The sequence below is a fragment of the Centrocercus urophasianus genome, unplaced genomic scaffold (genome assembly GCF_019232065.1).
Source record: "Centrocercus urophasianus isolate 14NV4802_14NV808 unplaced genomic scaffold, USGS_Curo_1.0 seq_18, whole genome shotgun sequence".
Taxonomy (NCBI): Eukaryota; Metazoa; Chordata; class Aves; order Galliformes; family Phasianidae; genus Centrocercus; species Centrocercus urophasianus.
Genome location: NW_024884733.1, coordinates 22,426,436 through 22,446,048, shown reverse-complemented (window position 1 = coordinate 22,446,048; position 19,613 = coordinate 22,426,436). Strand labels below are relative to the sequence as shown.

The window sequence follows — 19,613 nt, the reverse complement described above, 5'->3', positions numbered from 1 at the left end:
CTGCCATCTCCTGGGATGAGAGTGCATGGGATGAACAAGGGAGCTTTCAGCAGAGGAGCTGCTTTTGTGAAATGCTTCCTATCTTTGCTAGGTGTTGGGTGCTTGGAGGTGATGTTCCAGGGCTGAAGGCAGGGGCAAGGATATCTTTTGGATCCTGGTTAGAGGAGGAGTGTAGGAGGATGAAGATGACTTTGTAATTGCTTTTTTTTATCACTCTTTCTAACTATATTGACTTTATACTTGACACAGCTTTGGCTGGCAAGTGAGGCCCAGATACATTCAGAATTAGATATGACACGGTTCATTCTTACATGAGAAGAAAATCATCGGTTGCTACAGAAACAGCTCATATCAGTCTCATGGGGCATCTTTGCATCTGGCTTTTTTTCCTTCTCTTTTGCTAATCTGTAGATAAGAGTCAAAGCAACTGCAGCACATCCCACATCTATGTAAAAGGTTGGAGCAGCACTGCAGAGAGCAGTGTGTGAAAGAGCATCTCATAGATAAGCTAAACTTAAATAAATGATTTAATTTCCCTCCCCACGCACACATTTTTTTTTTCTAGTTTTGCAACTCTCACTAAGCTAATTGAGGTGAAAATTAAATGACACCAATCGGCAAGTGTTTTAAAGACCACGAGCATCAAGGAAGGGAAAGGAGATACTCAAAAAGGGAGCTGCGAGGAGAAATTTAGGGAGCAATATATGGAGTGAGTTAGAATCTGTCGAGAAAATTGCATATGGCAATAGAATAATATTCCAGATTTGCTGTTAGGCAAGTTATTTCATGTGATAAATTACGGAATTAGTTAAAAATAAGTGCATATTATGGGTGAACAGGGACCGTTCTGTTCATTTTAGACCAGATCACCAGCTAGGATTTTAAACTTTTTTTTCTAAATGTAATTAATTCTCGATGCTTAATAGATTAATATTTATTGAGTGAATCAATGCTTAATGTATTAAAAATTTGCCTTCCTTGTATTTTAATATGATTTATTACTCATCAGTGCTTATTGCATTAATTAAAGACTGTTAATTTTATGGAAGAGAACACGATCTGCTGCAGGTTTGCTGCAGAGCCCTGTGCTGTAGGGACTGTGCCTCTGGATAGTACCAATGATGGAAAAACGCACATAGTGGGAAGCCAGTATGAATCACCAATGGCCTCTTCGTGCCTTTGGGCTTTCAAATAACCAGCAAAATGAAAATGAGAATGTTGCCCCTTACGGGTAGCACAGGATTATAGCACTAGAGATACGGTGATGATAAAGGGAATATTTCTGTTTTCCACTTAGCATTACGGTTGATGCTGTGGAAATCATTTTAATGTGCGTGTGTGTTTGTTTGTTTCCTTTGTGGAGTGCCTTTTTCCCAGCGTAGGTGAAACACAGCATTAGTGATATGGAACACTATCACCTCTTCTCAGACTAGAAATAATAATCATTATATTTTATAGTGCTCCGGTAGTAATTCTTGGGACATGAGGTTGCCTGAAGATTGGGATAGCCCCAAGTATCTCTGCAGGGGCAGGTGTCTGAGAAGTGGAAAATTACTAAAGGCAAAGCAAAAAGGAGCCAGACATCTTGAGATGAGTCTTTCAAGAAATCTGTCAAAACAGGGAAAGGGTGATCATGCTAGAAGGGGGTAACAGCTGCAAGTGGCAGCTTTCATCACTGAAGGGAGAAGAGGATATATCAAGCCCCACAGCCATGATATTTCTGATGCAATTATTTTATTAACTGTGGACACTTTGTGTAATGCCTTTCTCTTTAAATCCCAATTCTGTTGCTTTTATAGCTACTCATAAGTGTGCCAGTAGAAATGAAAAAAAAAAAAAAAAAATCCATATAGTTACTAGTCTGCTTGCGTCCAGCTGAGCCCTGGAAACCGCAGAGAGTTAGCCCCTGAGATCTGAGAGCAGGCTTGAATTTCCGGAAAGTGATTGGATCCATAATTAGTGCATTTTTGCATGTTTAAATGCATGATTTTGAGATGTGTTTTGCTGTTTCCTTCTCTCCAGGGCTTGGGTGAGCATGTGCAAGCTTCCCTGGCTGTGCTAAATGAGAGAAACTTCTTCAAGGTCTGCTGAAGGTCACAGTAGAGGAATTTTTATTTCCTGGGTGCACAGGTCAGGCAGTCAGCACAGAGCTGCAGCTCAGAGTGTATGCATGGAGTCAGGGCCAAGAGCCTGGTGGCATTTCAAAGTCCTTGCAGCATTTAGGTGTTAGATGCGAAATATCAGTGCTGCTCCATTTGAAGTCAGAGAAATAACTTGTGCTTAAAGTTCAACACGTACACAAAGATTTCCTGGACCTGTAGTTAATTTTTTTTTTTTTTTTTTTTTTTCTCCCAAGGCCAGTTTGAAGGCAGCATCCTATCAGGAAGAAAAGTTTCACTTTGTTTCATGTGTTGTTTAGCCTATTCTGTATGCTTTTATCTTCTTGCAGTATTGGGTTAAGCAATTTAGGTTTTTATTTAGCGCTTATTCTAAACCTATCTAACAGCTTTAGGTCAGGATTGGAAGCCAGTTGGGCTATACAGGCATTTCTCTCTTTTCAAACACTCTACAGTCTGCAACCTTATTTAATATAGACTATTTATATTCCACTTTTTTTTTTTTTTTTTTTTTTTTTTTTTCCTCCCAGTAGAGAAGCTTTTACTTTTCTGCTCTAGCTGTTCGTTAGATATACAGCATTTGGAGTTCCAGTAGTGATGAGAAATGTAAGCAAAGCTTTTGGCCCAGTGGGTGCTAAGTCCTAGCACTTCATAGCTTTATACGTGTGACTCAGTATTAAGGCACAGAGTCTATATAAAATTCGACTCATTAGGAGACATTTCTTCTTATGGCTCCCACTGGGGAGGCAGGTCCTTCATTTGTACTATTGCTTACTTTGCATTACTGCTCTCTGGGAGAAGTCTGGAGCGAGCAGAACTCAGTAGAGCTGGGATAACATTTCTGAATGGCTCTTGTGGAGGAGACACAAGGCAATGGGGCACGTTCTTCTGCTCCATTTTACCATTACATTGGCATGCTTGTCTTAGTTTGGCCCTTATGTTTTATAAGAAATCAAATATCAAGCGTACTGCTAAAATCATACTCAGAATGCCTTGTCAGAGTTAAGCAAACAAGGAATAATTATGGAAGCAGACAGGAGTTAGGTTTCTCTCAAAGGTGATTTCCACTGCACAAGAGGTACTGAAGGCCAGCAGTGATTCAGAAAATGTGTTTTTCTCAGCCTGACACTTCACTTAGCTTCCCAGAAGGCCAAATTCAGTTTTGGGTTTGCAACTTAAGTATATCCAGTACGTGCTCAGCTGTGTTCACGTACTTCAGCCAGTGAATCTCTACTTGCAGAGAAACAACGAGTTTGGAAAGGAGTTTCATCAGTTGTAATTTCCAGGGATGAACATTCACTGTAGGGAGTACCAAGTCAGTGTTTCTTCCTCAAGGACTTTAAGCTGTCACCCAGAGAATACAGTGAATGTAATGATGAGAATTAGATTAGAGAAAGATCAATAGGACTGACAATAAATGAAAGTAACACAGACATTATTGAGCAGATTAGGAGAGAAAAATTAAACTGGACAGTGTAATCTGAAATGCCAGCTATACACACTAATGATGGGCAAAGTTAGGGAGAAGACAGAAAGTTAGAAAGCTGGGAAGGAGAGGCAGTAACAGGCTGTTTGTGAGATGAGGGGTAGCCATTCCAGTGATGGTCCAGTGATGGATGCTTGCAGGCCTTCCAGAAACAATTATTTGGTTTAAACTTGATATTTGCCATCATAAATCCCTGGATTTTGTGATCCGTAGAAATATTCAGTACTGGTCAATTCTGGCAGGCTTTGGGGTGAGGGATAACTGGTGGCAATGCGATCTGCAGGCTAGCTGTGCTCAGCATAAAAAGAAACTTTCCTTTTATCAGTCTTGAATTTGTCTAGATCCCCTTACAAGTCTTTGAAAGGTTTACCCCAAGGCAATGTAATTGTGCTTGATCACATCCAGGCTATGAGTCAGTGATTGATATGAATAAAGAACTTAGGGTTTCTTGTCTTGGTTCCTTGTCTCCTTCCCTATGGAATCAGAAACTGCTTTCATAAGTATATCGGTCCATCTGTGATTCTAGCTATCCATTTCAAGTATATGCTTCGAAGAAGAAATAGTAACACTTCGTAAGTGCAAATAAAAACACATTAAAAGGACTGAGCTTGTTGTTGGGGTTTTTTTGTTGTTGTTGTTTCTCATAAAGTACGTGAGGATCCCATCCAAAAGAGTTACTGTGAACCATGTAACTTGTAATTAATTCTGCTACAAATGTCAGAACATTTACTTCACAGGTCTAAGCTCACCCACTAAAATTAGTCTCCTTTTAACAATTCCTTTTATAATTTGTTTTTCAGCAGAGACGGCAGCTTGACCTTCTGACAATAACCAGCCCTGGTAAGTGAGCTCTGCTGCATGGCTCTCTTTTCTTAAGGAGATGGTTGTCTAAATGTATTTTTTTTTTCCCCCAGTCTCTGACATGCAAAATGAAAAACACTGTTCCCCAGAAAATCTTTCACGTAATAACAAGTGACAGCTATATTGTGCTTGGCAAAGCCCCGGGCAGTTATCCGTTCACAGAACTGCCTCTTCAGACCTTTACTCTATGAATTTGAGTGTTGATATTTCTTTAAGCCTCCTGGGGTTACAGTTAGCGCTATGTCTGCAGGGCAGATGCCCTCAAATTCACAATGTATGTTTGACTATCACAGAAATGCGAGTTTGGCTTTTCTCAGTGGCAAATATGAGCAGTTTGGGGAGCAATGGGACAGTGGCCCTGTATGCAAGTGGTGGGAGACAGGAGGTCCAGGTTTGGGTCTGGAGAATCCTGATGTGGTACAGAAAGTATTGAGGTGAAATTTGAAAGGTGCTAAATGATCTTCTCCGTAACAGCCTTTCTTGTTTACCTATTGAGAGGATTTAAAAATATATATACTGCATATGTGGTGGGCTCTTTGGCATGGTGAGCTCAAAGATCTCAGTACCATGATTAAAATGGTGGCTGTTTGGGTAGTTCTCTTTGATCTCCACTGTTAAGGCTGGGTGGCTATTAGTTTATTGCTGGTTTTTTGTCTCTTTTGTTCTGTTGGCTGCTATAGTAGTTCACTGCCCACCAGCTCCAGACATACACTGTGCTTGAATGGTGCTACCTTTTGGTTATTTTTTTTTTCAGTTTTCCAGCTGTATAGGCACATTAAGCTTTCCATTTGGCTTTAACTGGGACTAATGAGTTCTGGCTTTAGCTGGGAATAACGTGTTAGGAAATGAACAGGTGTTTTGGGAAGTGAACAAAATGTGACTCATTTGCTTGGATAACTATTTTTGCATCAATAATTGCTCTGACACTCTAAATGTAGATATCATCTGTGACATGGTTTCTCCTTCACTAACCTTGTTAAAATAATAAGAATTAAAATAAGGAGGAGGAACACTTTGTTGGGACAGATGTTTGAGGCTATTGGCAATTGCATCACATTTTTGCATGTTCACTTTTCATGCAGTTTGCAATTATGTTAATGTATGCTCAGGGCACTTGCTGATAAAAGCAACAATACAGTGTGATACAGCCATTGTCACTATTCTGACTGTAACTTCAAGGACAAGCATGGCACATTTTTTTTTTCATTTTTCATATCTTCAACATTCTCTGCTTCTAGAGGAGAAAGAAAAGGGAAAAAAGACCTCTAAGTGTCTTAATCGTAACAGGCATTCAGATCTTGGATAAGGGCACCGAAGACCACCTACTTCTTTAATTTAATTTAATTTTGATTAAATAAGACCAAAGGAAGGTTGAGGAACAGAATAACCTTATATGAGACGTGTCTGTAAAAGGAATTTTTGATACCTTTCTTGTAATGTTAAATACCAACATCAATGGTACAATGAAAGGTTGACTTCACTGATTTTGTGTATTGGTGTGAATGCAGTAAGTAGCCATTGCTTCAGATCATTGGGTTTAATACAGCAACTTATTATATCAACAAAGCAATCAATTGGGTTGGTCAAAATAGCTGTATTTGAAAACAGCTTCCAGTGGTTGTGTAGGTAGACATACTGCACTGAAACAGGGAGGAGCCTCTTGCCTAGCTCCAGGTGACTTCTGAACACTGAATCACGTATGCGTGGCACTGGTGGAATAGCTCATTTGTGTGTTTAGTTGAACATAAGTGAGCATCATAAATCTGTAAGCTGAACTCATTCAGCTTACAGGGCATTCTGGAGGAGGGAAGAAGTGCAGAGAGTAAGAGATGTCTCATATACAAAGGTGCACAGCTGATCTGTTCCAGTCTAAGAAAACAGCTCTGGAAAGCTCTACGATGTGCCCCAAACTGGAGGAAGTCTTTGCTTTGCCGTGGGTTTCCAGAAAAAGCCAGGCACAAATGATGCATAAGCTGGGAGTGAGCCAGACTCCCTCATGCTTGAACATATCCCTTTGAAGTAACTGACACCCATGTAAAATGTGGAAGGGAGTTCACGGCTCTGCCGTACTGCTGAGTAGCTGGAGGAATGTTGAGTTAAATTTATCAATGCTCTCGCCACACTCCTTTCTTCTTGCCCCTTGACATGTGAGTTACAATTAGACTGCAGTGTGCTGTACGGTTCGGGATGCCAGGTTCAGAGCTGATGTGCGCAGTGGGGTGGGGGAAAGATTTTAAACATTCATTAGTAGCTGGCAGGGACGTGCTGGCAGGGAGTGGGACATAATGAGGTTTAAGTTTTGGTAATTTAAATTTTCTTTAAACTTAGCTTTTCTGCCTCTGAATTTGATCCAAAACATTTTCTCTACACTTTGTCTTCTAGACTTTAGGTTTCAGGACCAAATTTTCAGGTGGCTTAATCTGATCTGCCTTTAATTTCTGTGCGATCATGTTCTCTAATGCTTCAAACGTGCACATGCAACTGTGTCACGTTTCGTGGTAACCACTCAATAGTTACAAACAAGATATCCCTGTTTCTATAGCTTTTTCCTGGAGACAAAGATTTTTGCATCTCCTCTGTTTACGATAATAATATAGCTTTCCAGTTTCTCTTCTCAGTAAGTTCATCTCCCACAGAAATATTTTTAATTATTGATACCATAAATGGAAGTGCGTTGGAAACTATTGGCTTTGAAAATAGGTAACATGTGATATTATCCAAGAACCATCAGGAAAATTCTTTTGAAATTCTCTTTGATTCAGCCATCCTCAGGGCTTTATCCTTTTCTACCAGTCTCTCTACTGCCAATTTAAAACAACATTCTCTTGAAATCAGTGCAATGTCAGGAGAAATTCATCAGCACCGTAGGTGCATGTTTCCCAGATGTATATAAACCTACTACATTTGGCAGCAGTAAATTGATTGCATTTAAAAAACCTGCAGTAGTTGAATATTCTATAGTGCCCAGCTTGGCTACAGCATGGAATATAAAGTATTTTAAGTCTCTTTCAGCTCTGTTTTAGGAGAAATAAAGTAAGAGCTGACTCCATAATTCCTTCCTCTCGATTTGTTCAGATTCTCCTCTGACCACATTAGGAATTTACACACACTGACAGAGTGAAATATCCCTGATCTCTGTGGACTGACACTGAGATTTGATTGGGAATGCTAATGACTGCGTGTGTGCTGTCCCCTAATATTCAAGCTCTTGCACTTTTAAATAAGGAAGAAAGCTTGATTTAAAAAGTATTTATCAGACTTATCTGTGGGGTGAAATATTCTCTCCCTCCCCCCCCCCTTTTAATATCTTCAGTGCAGCATGCTCTAAAAATGTCTCCATTTCATTAATTTGTGATATGCTGCTACAGGAATTCTTTTAAGGTGGCTTTAGTTTCTGCCATACATATTTTACTGCTTTAAATTATAGATATAGGACTGTTGCCTAGTTAATTTTCTCTGGTTAGGAAAATATATTTCTGCTCTCCTGGTATTGCATAAAATGATATGTGGGATTTGCTCTATTTTTTAGCTGATTAAGTTTTGCATTTCTACATATTACTGCTTATGAGACCTCAAGTAAAACTAAGCAAAGGAAGGAAAGTTTTATAGTATATTTGAAAGTTTCATTTAGCCATAAATTCCACCACTAAGCCCCCCTACAAGACTTTTCCATTACCTTCCTGGACGGTCTGGCTATCTTCTTCTTTTTAATTGAAGCATGAAAAGAATATGAGCCCAGAGTCATGAAGCTGGAAGATGGGTATTAGTAAAAAACGATACAGAATAATAAAATGTGACAGTTGTTTGCTGCTAAAACTTGGCTACTATTTTTGATGGTCCTTATTAATTAATACGACATTGATTTTGTACTAAGGAGGTGTCAAATGTCTGGGTTTTTAAACAGTCTGACATGATTATTGCTTGTGTTTGTTAGTGAACATTCATATGCTTTTTTTTTTTTTTTTTTTTTTAAAGATGGTGGAATACGGAAATTATGTATCTGTTTGCTAATAAGAGTCTTTCATTGCTAGATGATGAATAGGAGGGAAATAATTTCTTGTATCACTGTGGTATAGTGGTGGTATTAATTCCCCCATGGACCCATGGTATTCTGAAGTAGCTTGGAGGAAACAGACCTCACTGCTCTGCAAGGCAATCGACCCCAGTTATTTGAACCCATGGTACAGGAATTTCTTTGCCATGAAAAATAAAACAGGCATGCTGAAGTCTCAGAGTGAAATTAGCATTGTCAGTTTTAGCCGAACCCAAGGAACACTGGAAGAAATTTGTTCCACACTTGGTGATCCTTTAGCAAGATGATGCACTAACAGAGAGCACAGAGAATGCACAGCGCCATTTTAGTGCCATTAGGTTGGTTTTGGCCATCCTGAGCCTGATTAAGAAATTTGACTGTATCCGATTCCTCATCTTCGCAGCATCAGAACAGCTGTAAAAATCTTCATTTGCTGTGATAAGGAGGGTTAATATTGTTGCTTATAATTACTTATTTGTGCAGATCGGTATCCTCCTAATTCTTATTTATACCTCTCCATTGGGTTGAAAAGAACAATTGCTGAGATTCCAGGTATCCACTGACTGGTGTTACTGTTCCTCCTGTCTTTCCCCTGCGCAGACAGTCCTCTCTCACAGCATGTCCCAGGAGAGTAAGTTTGCCCTCGCCTGTCTGCCTGTTTTTCCTGATTTATGCCCATCTGTCTCCCAAAACATCATATATATCCATCTCAAATATCACACTTCTGAGTTCTATTGAAATGACTTTCTTTTTCCTTTTTGCTCCAATAACCAGAGTTTTTTCCATTTAGTTACCCGATATTTACTTTCAGTAAAACTGTTTCATCCCCACCTTTGCATTTTTTTTTTTTTTTTAAATGACCTTTTTTGGATTCATGTAGAATAAGTGATATTTACAAAATCAAAATAAGGCTGCAGAAAGGATGTACTAAAGGCTAATCCATTACTTTTGAAGAAAAATATCAAGTTTTTCCACAATACCTTATTACTATTCTGGGTCACCATGATGTTTCCATGCACCTTGGCATGTCCCTTTAATTGGATCCTTACATAGGGAGGTCCGGCATGGCTGCATTGAAAGCTGACATTTCTAACTAACTGACCTTTTCAGGCCCAGTGATACTCCTATAATGATTATCCTCTAGCATTGTTTGGACACAATACCACATACTTCACAGCACATAAAGAATATGTTCTTTGAGAACTATTCAAAATGCCCAATCTCAAGTTAGCAAAATGAGAAAATTGGGTGCAAACATTCATCAGAGTGTTATTGTGCAGGTATCGATTTGAATGCCCTTTCATTTCTCCAGGAAAAAGTGTTGTATTATAGAGCTCTAAATTAACTTCTCTTCGTTTTTTCTTTTTTTTTTTCCCAGTAAGGATAAAAAGGTCAAATTCATTCATAAGGCTGAATAGTTTTGCAGGATATAAGCAATAAGATAGCAATCAACCTTCAAATAACCTTTAAAGAGACAGTATCTTTTCTTATGACCAGTAATTGATCTGCTCATTAAGTTCCTGTGTACTCTTTGGGGCTCACCTAGCCAAAAAGTGTGCAAGACCTGTGACAAAAAGATGAGATGTCAGCCAGAACAAAACAAGAATAAATCCTCACGTTGAAATATAAGTATTTTATAGCTGGGGAGGGGAGAGGAGGGAGTGGGAGGGTTGGAGTTGGTGAAAGGCTTGAAGTTGCAGTGTGAACTCCTTAAGTTGACTGCCATAAAGATGAGCGAAAAAGGCCTTGAAGTGTGAATTTGTTATTAATGAGGGTGATGATGGTGTTCATACAAGCTGGAAAGCTGAGTGTATCTTCTTCTGCTCTTCTGGGTGCAAAGATGGATGTGTTTGGAGATGGCTGCAGGTCCCCCCCGGCATGCAGAAGGTGTGTTCTCAAGGTGAAGCCCAATGTGGCAGGTATCACTGTGTGGTTCCACGTTTAGAAGGAGCTAGATTGCCAGGCAGTGGCTTGCTTTAACTGTAAGTGCTGTTTGGTTGTGTGCATTTGTATGGGGGTTAGTGCTCTTTGCCTACTCAGAAATAAAACCCAAATCTAGCTTGTCCTGCTGTGACCTTCACAGCTTTGTGGGCAGGGGCTGCCTCAGCTATGGAGCTGCAGTTGTCTCTTCCAGATACCAATCGGCAGATTAGTGTTCTGTCCATGTCTGTATTTCTTTTCTGCATGTAAATCCATGTTATGTTTTCAGTATTATTTTTATGAATTGCACATACACTGAGGACTATCTGTGCATAATTGATTACAAGGAGTTGTCTTGGTTTTTATCTTTGATCAGACTTTTCAGAAACAGCGAGTATCCCAGGTGACAAGGCTTTTCATGCTGTAAATGTTTGCACATAATGCTTTCTGTTGTACTTCACAATGTGCAGAATGAGCTCACTTAGAGGGAAAATGAGCAATTTTGTGCACAGGTGTATTGTGCTGCTTCTCTTTTTGGGCAAGCTTGAGGAAAACTTAAAATAATTTCCTCCTCTCTCTCAAAAAAAAAAAAAAAAAAAAAAAAAAAAAAAAAAAAAAAAAAAAAAAGACCAAAAAAATATCCAACAACCTTTCCTAGTATTAGATGGTTGTAGAGAGCATGGAAAGCTTTTTTTTTTTTCCTTTCTTTCTAATGAAATTATAATTAGCAAGGGCATCTGTATGGAAACAGTTCCTTCATTCAGGATTTTTTTTGTCTGTCTGTTTAATTATCTGCAGAGTGACCTGAACGAGACTCAGTGCAAGATCAGTATATTCTCCCTACCTGGAGGCAGCAGGGGTTACACTGACATCACAAAATGGAGGGCAGTGCAGCAGCGTCTGAGCTGGGTGCTATCCCTGCCAGAAACATTCCCTGACTCTTGCTGGATTTTGCTGGCTTGAGTGTGCTGTCATTCCGGTGCTGCTGGTTTGCACCTGGACCCAAACCTTTGCTTGTGACTTTATTTTTAAACCTAGGTGGGCACATGCATCTAGCTGTGCTCCACTTTATTTTAGTAGTCTGTGTATCCCCACCTACAAGATGTCGTTGTGCTGGATGTGGACCTTGTGGCACCAAGCTGCCCCCCAGTATTTGGTACCTGAAACAGACAAAGCAGGGGTGATGGCTGGAAAAAATAGAGAATGTCAAAAATGAAGTACGATTTTAATAGAACTGCTTTTTATTTTTGAGAAGATTCCCTCTGCTGTCCCACTACCCCTTTCCCTCATTTGCTGCTGTAACAGAAAATGGCCAAGCATTGACACTTACACAGTTAAATGGATGAGACTGAGGAAAAGGGAAGCTGGAACTGCACAAGAGAACCTTTTCTTAGCTCTTTTTTTTTTTTTTTTTTTTTTTTCCTAAGAATTGCCAGTGGGCTCATTTTTTTGGTATGCAGAACACTTTCTATTAAAGCAGTCAGCCAAGGTCACTGGGAAACCCACAAGAAAGGATGACATAGAGCCTTTATTATTATTTTGAGCTTGTAACTTGAAGGCACAAAGGAATTTTTTAGGAGATTTGAATGGGGAAGGTGTTATGGCTTTGCAAATCTGACTGAAAGTGCAGAATAACCCAAAGTGGAGCAGTGACTTGTTCATCACCCAGCACAGCGCAGTGTGGTACGGAGTTATCTGAGATGCTGCTAAAGGAGATAACATGGGTACTGCGAGGCGGTTGTATCACTGCAGTCCTTTAAAAGCAGGGTAGAGGAAGGTGAAATACTCTTCTGTCACTGCAGTCTGCTTCTGACGTAGCAGCTGGCTGGGATGTCAGCACTGGACTGTGCAGGTGCTGTTTGTGCTGGGACAGAGTGCTGGCGCCGGAGCCAGGGATGCAGGCAAAACAGGATGAGGTCTGCAGCAGGGCCTGGGGAGGGCAGCGTAAGCCACAAAGTCATGTTTGCTGGGCCATACAAATAAAAATGAAAATAAGCATGTTCGAACCATCTAGAAGACAGCAGGGGATTACATTATTCTTGATGTTTTTATTACATTACCTGCTCTGTTACTCAGCTGCAGCTATTGTCCTTATCCTCTGAAAGGAGGAATCATTTGTAATGACCCTAATTTTCCTGCCCATCTTTAGGACAATCTCAGAGCGATGCTGAATGTTACTGTGCTGCCGTGCCCTGTGCTCACCCTGCTGCACCTGCCAGGGGCTGGGAGGGTGCAGGGCCCCTGGGTTGATGCAGAATGAATAGGGATCTGGTCACTTAGACCTGCCACAAGTCTGTGCTGGGATGTGATCCAGAGCACCCAAACGGCCTCTTATCTGGACCAAACCCCTAATCTCTGTCAAAGATCTGAGGCAAGCAAGCTCCTGAGCTGTGTTAGCACATGATGCCCAACTCAACTCTCTCACCCCAACGTTCTGCATTTTGTTAATCCTGTATTCTAGGAAAGCTTCCCAAGCAGCCTGAGCATCCAGAGACAGCTGCTGTGGGCTGCACCACAGGCAGGAGCAAAACAAAGCAAGGCGTCCCCATCCCTCCGGCCAGGTGAGGGCGATCACTGCTGTACAGGGCTCCAGCAGTGGCTGCAGGAGCACTTGTGGCATCTCGACAAATGCCTCCCAAAGCAGGACCCGTGGTGCTGTTCGTTTGTACCCAGCACAAACAGATGCCATATAACAGCGCTGCTGCTAATAAATATAAACCGTATAGATGTCAGGTTGCCCTGAGAATGTATTCTCCCCACAAACCAGGCGTCTCGACTGTGGTGTTCAGGAATTAACTGCAGGAGTATTACTCTCTTAAGGCTTTGTGTTATAGTTCTGTTTTCTTCACCTTTAACCTGGCAATGGATTATGACCATACTTTCTCTTATAACTAAATGCTCTTCTGTCCTTTGACAAAACAGATTTGTGTCTTTTCATAGCTTTCCGTAGAGGGCTAATAATACATGGGAAAGCTTTACTGCCCACAGGAGACTTTTCCCAGCCGTAATAATAAGAAATGCTGTTGAAAAGTCATGATCAATGTTAATTCAGTTATTTTTCATTTTCTTTTTTTTGTAATGAAATCTTCTACTTTGTGCATTTTATCCAGCACAACCCCATGAATTGCTCATTGGAGAGAGGGGTCATTGGTTATAAAAATGAATTCTTCCTGTCTGTTCTCATACAAAAATAACTGCAATATTTTGAAATGATGTATTCAAGGGAGAAAGAAAAGTGGAGTCTTGGATGTATGAAAGATGTAAATGTTGTTTTCCAGGTTTTATGGTTCCCAGATGCCTCCTCTAATTGCATAGCTAACCCTGAGTTTATTAAGTTATTTTCCAGAGTCAAACTCATTTGTAAACATGTCAGAATAAAAACTAAAGTTAAAAAAAAAAAAAAAAAAACAAAGCCTTTGGATTAGGATTCTGGAGTGATAAACAAACTAATTTAGAATGTATTTGCATGTAATTTACATGTGCCAAAATGGGATTGCATGTGGTTTGTAAATACATGTCTTGAATCTATTTAGCGTTACAGAATAGTGCAAAAGAAATTAATTGTAGCTTTAAAAAAAAAAAAAAAAAAAAAAAAAAAAGGTTAAAAAAATAAAAAAATGGCTTAAAATGGCCCATGTTTGAATGTGACTCAATGTGCAGAAACTGGTGAGGAGAGATAAGCACGCAGAGAAAGCTGTAAATTCTAGCAGCAACATCTGTAGTAGTTAGAATACTGTGTTTTATAGCAATCCCTTACCTCCCCCCATGGACGTTACTTTGGCATCCAGCTTATTTATTATTCACTTTCTGTGAGGGAGGTTTTGCTAGCATAGCCCTAAAAATAAGGCCTGTTTTTCTCCTTCGTGTTCAGTCTTGGTCACGGTTAATGCCATCAGCTTCATCTGAAGCATCTTGTCCACTTTTGCCTGCACCCTTTGGCACGTGATCACCGTTTATAATTATCCTGCTTATTGCAGTGCTACCAAAGGACCAATCAGCCAGTAAAGCCTCCACCTTGCCAGGCATAGTTTCCTGAGAGGGAAGAGAGCTAGGAGACAGAACTTTATGTATTTGTATGTTTGCAAACCAAAATTTCAGAGTACTATGACCTGCTATTTATTAGCAAGGAGGAGCAGATAACAGGAACTCTTCATAATTTTTTTCAGGCCATAGTACTTCTATTTCAATGCGTAGATAAATGTCTTTAAATATTTTCTTGTACTTCTTATTATTTCATCTCTAGAAATTTGATTTCCCATTTGAATATGAGCTATTTTGTATATCTGCTTTGAACATTAATTATTAATTAGATCTAAGTCTCTTTAACCATCCATTTCTTCTGAAGGAGGCAGCTGGATGAAATGAGAGAGATGCATCATGATGTAGCTGATAAATTAGCCTCTTATCCCAGGAGAAGCCGATTCCTTGCTGCTGAGGCTGAGGCATACCAGAGGCTGGGGTGGAGGATCCCTGCTTCTGCCTGTTTGGCATTTGATACAGAGCGTGAGCCTACTGGGATGGCTTTTATAATTAAATCACTGGCAGTAGTGAAAAAGGAGTATCAGTCCCATATCCTCCATTCTTTCAGAGTTACTGCTGGTGAATGGACTCAGTGAGTGGTAGGCTGGCGGTATCTTGAATGTCTTTAGGTTGCATTTGAAAGTGGGAAGTTAGAAACACAATAGCATATAATCTAAGAAAAAAAAAAAATGAGGGTGGCAATTAGAACCAATGAGCAGCTGTGAAAACAGGAGTTTTTCTCATTTATTTTAATTATATTTTTGTTCAAACGTTTGCATATTTATCTCTTATTTATTGAAACCTTCCATATCATTTTTCAAAAGCAAAGGAGATGCTTTGATTTAAATCTGCATACGATGTGTATTTAGCTCTTTATTTGCCAAGTTCAATGCAAAAACAAATCCTTGTTTACATGAAAATTACCTATATATGCTTATCTATATGATCAGTCAAAAAGCTGGACATTGGATTGCAGAGCTCATCTGGCTAGCTATAAACCTTGTCCAGTAAACACGGAAATGCCTTTGGAAATCTGTACTGTATTCATAAGACTTTGATTTCATTTTGTTGCTTCATGCTGCTTGGTGCTCAATGCTGCTCAATGTCTTTCAAAGATGGAGCGCTTTCTTGACTTTTTTACCTGTACTCTTTGTTCATAGATGATCTGTTCCAGAATGAAACAGTGTCCATTCTGATGTTTCCTCCAAACTTCACTAGAGGTCGGGCACCTCGTTCAGTTCAGATGGATGTATAAATGCCATACAGTTGAATTGCAGTTGTCTGTAATTCTGCCAGTGATGTAGCCTGATTTCTTTTATTGAAACTCAGGCCATCCTGTGCTGTTGTGGCATTTCTAAGGACCATGGAGAAGACAGACATAATTGAATTTCTGTTCTCTCCAGAACTCAGATGGGCAGCTCAGGCAGATGAACCACAATGGGTCCTAAGCTGGAATAATTTAATTTTCTGATTTCATTAAAATATGGTTGTCAGGAGTGATGTTCACCTGTGATGGTCTTAACCTTGAATGACGAAATCCAGCAAGCAAGTTATTTCTACCAGGATTATATTCCATAATATAGAAGTTAAAGAATTCTTTTAGATAAACAGATGCACTGTCCCAAATTTTTATGCAGTAGTTTTAACCTAGCATTTACTGCTTGAGAATGCTATCTGAGTTGTTAAAATGTCTGCTTAGACCTCAATAGCATCAAAAGTGTAAGTAGAATATTTGAGAATAGTAGGGAAGCTGAAGTCAGATGTAGCTATGTCTTCCTAGAATCAAAATAGACAGTAAAGCAAGCAAAACACTGGCAAAAAGCAGCGTGGATGATCAGTAAAATGGCTTTCATTTAAAAAGAAATCAAGTTGAAATGTGTTTTTTTTTCTTTTTTTTTTTTTTCCTCTAGGATCTGCCACTAGTGTAAATAGAGCTTGAACTCAATTTCTAAAGGTGTAAGGTCATTGGGTTGTTTTATTATTTTTTTTTTCCTATATTTAAACAGTGTTGCAACCAGTGCCACGTAACTGCATTTTAAACCGCGTGGTTTTGGATAAATACAATAATAAATGAAAGCCTCTACTGGCTTCAGTGTGTGGTTGCCTCATCATAACAAGTTTATATTCGTTAAGATTGAAGAGAAGATGATTACAATCTCAAATGTGGTTTGCTTGAGAAGGGCTGAATTTCTGCAGCTGTATAAAATTTCTAGGAAATAATTGAACAGAAATGTGCAAGAGTGTTAGAAAGTAAAACTCAAATATACGTCCTTAATAGAAATAGGGGACAAAAATAAGTATGAAGTTTAAATAAGAGGGAATATTATGATTATGTTTTTTTATGTAAGTGATAGAAATGAAGGAAACATCTCAATGAAGCTAAAACTTCTACTTCAAGTTTATTTGCTAGCATCTCTTTTATTGCAAATATACAATAAGTCTTTACAACTCAACAAGTTTGAAATCTTCTTGAGGATGCAGAAAAGGCGGATGTGTTCAGCAGGAATTTCTTCTGTTTTTTTTTTCATCTTGGGATGAAATGCTTTCAAGTCCAGTAGTAACAGAAAAGGATGTTGTTTTTAGCACTGCTACAGGTAAATACTCCCAAATCAGCAGGCTGTGACATTCCTTGGGCAGGAGTCCTGGGAGAGCTGAGATCGCATGAGACCCAAAGTCATGAGTAATGAGTAGAGTTTGGAACATGGGGAGATACCATTTTATTGTGCAAACACTCAGAAGGGCAAGTAGTGCAGTTCAGGCTCTCATGGACTGATATTTTGACAACAACCCCCAGGAAATTAATGAAAAGACTTATGGAGGTTTAGTTTGCATAAGTTAAACACGAATGAAAAGCAGTCAGCATTTTGTGAGAAAGGGGATTTATCAAGTAATTTATCTTAGTGTTTGAGTATATTATAAATTTAGTTGGTAAAGTTAGCTGCATGATCTTTTTAAGGTGTTTGATTTAGTGCCTTACAACTTTTTTAAAATACAGAACATATTAAATAGGTTAAAGATCAGTCAGCTGCCACATCTCACAAATCACTCATTGTGGGAGAATCTCTCTTCAATAGGGCTCTTTTTTAATGGGATTCTTTTCACGGTAGTGGGCCCAATGAAATCTCTAATGATGATTTGTTGGTGATTAAAACATCACTGTTGAGTGGTTGAGAAAGATGTAGAGCAGTTAGTCATATAGCACAACCTTGATCTCTTGACTGGCTGGATCAGGTTGCACTATATGCAATTCAATGTAGCAAGATACAGAGTTCTACTTAAAGCCAAGACTTCACCCAAAGTCTGCCTAATGGAGCAGCATTGATTGAAAATAACTTGGGATTCTGAACTGACATGTAATTAAACTAGATATAGTCTGGAAAGCTATATGCCAAAAATATATATATATATTTTTTCTGAATAGTTATGCAAGTGGTTAGACTGGATCGGAGTATTTTAATTATATTGCAGAGTATAAAATCTATGTGTGTACCATAAACTGTTTAGGTATCCAAAAATGGCACAGAGTATTGGAGAGTGGCTATAGTTGGCTGTATGTGTCTGGGGATATGAGATGAGCACTGATATTGCCATGATAAAGGAAGACAAGATTTTGTAACAGCACATAGAGAACTGAGCAATGTGGAGAGAATGCAGATAAAAGCAGAGCTTTCTTACCATCTCCCGTCATACTGAATGGAAAAGTATCCTTACATACCTACTCTATTTGGTAAAGTAAGTATGTTTTCACACTTAGTTGAAGCATAATAAAACCTGGTGTGGAATTTGTCTGATCTTCCTGTTTTGAACTAGGTTTTGGTGCACAGAATAGTGGAATTCTTTGAAGAAAATTTGGGTTTCATTGTGGCTTTAACACAGGGGCAAGACTCAGAAGTGTATTCTTTTAGGTGACCAATCACACCATGTATACTAGCTAAAATATTTCACGCCATGTTAAACAAAGAAGACATAAACAGAAGTAATATGGGAGTAAGGAATAATAATTTGTCTGCTGAAGTACTCTGAAGTTAATAGCACAGATGGGAAGATGGGTAGAAAACAGAAGATAAAGACATGAATCAGTAATGCCGTTGAGCAGTCTAACAAAAATAACATTTCTGTTGTGTTACCTATCTCTTCTGCCTTGAACAAAGTGTCCAATGTGATAAACTATGACTGGAAATCTTTGGGCTACATTTCAGTGTCCCAGAAAAGGAAAAGTTGTCAAAAGATATGAAGATACAAGGAGTGAACAGAACAGCCATGCTTCTGAAACAAAATGATATTACTCTTATTTTAGATGTGGAATTCTGACAGCGTCTCACCAAAGTTAAAGGTCAAACTGGAAGCAGGGAACTCACAGTGCTAAACTAATAACATAAAAGAAAAATTAGCTTGCATGATGCTGAAGTTGCTTTGCTGCTTTTCAAGGCTTTTTTTTTTTTTTTTGGTTGTTTGTTTGTGTGGTTTGAAGTTGGGCTTTCCCTCTAACAAGGCAAAAGAATTTAATGACTTTATATTGTTTGGAGTTGAGTGAGTGCCTGCAGGCTTGCCTGATGAGAAAAGTGACATCCTGAGGAAACGTACAGCAAATTACAAACAAAACCCTTATTAGTAGTGGCAGTTACCTCCTGTAGTAGGATTGATTTGGAATCCCTGTAAGGATAGTAGTGCTCTCAGCAAGCTCCCCAAATAAAAGCATTTCTTAGGAGTTTATATACGAGTTTCCTTGCTCTAGTAATGTTCAGATTCAAAAGTTATACATACAGCCCTTTTCTCTTGCAAATGCAGTGAAATAAGCTGCTGCTTCTACTCAACTTTAGAGTAATTTTAAAGAATAACAAGGATTCAAAGATTTGGGATGCTCCCAAAGAAAGATCCATGGTGTGGATGCATATTTTGTCTTGGCTCAGAAACCAAAAGGATCGTTTTGATTTATCCAAAGAGAGGGCATGCAAAGAAAAGCAGGAGAGAGAGGTATGCAAACAGAGGCTTTGCCAGGGCAGCAAGGAAGGGCCTGGGATGCAGCAGGGAGGGTATAGAGAGAGTCTGAACTATTTGTCAACAGCAGTGTGAAGCAGTGGCTGTGTTATTTTGGAAACTTTTTCTAAACTAAAATTTTCATATGTAAGCAGTCTAAAAGCAGCCTTGACAGGAATTAAAACAACCTGCAGTACTT

The 19,613-nt window shown here is 39.2% G+C and overlaps 1 protein-coding gene across 1 annotated transcript in view; it reads left to right on the top strand.

Moving 5' to 3' along the window:
- Positions 1-19,613, top strand: part of LOC122160555 (cytosolic carboxypeptidase 6-like) — a 292,765-nt gene that overhangs the window by 231,510 nt on the left and 41,642 nt on the right. Inside the window, exon 3 of the mRNA XM_042819164.1 lies at positions 4,404-4,443. Within this exon, the coding sequence (XP_042675098.1) occupies positions 4,404-4,443 (40 nt within the window). The remainder of the gene's footprint in view (positions 1-4,403; positions 4,444-19,613) is intronic.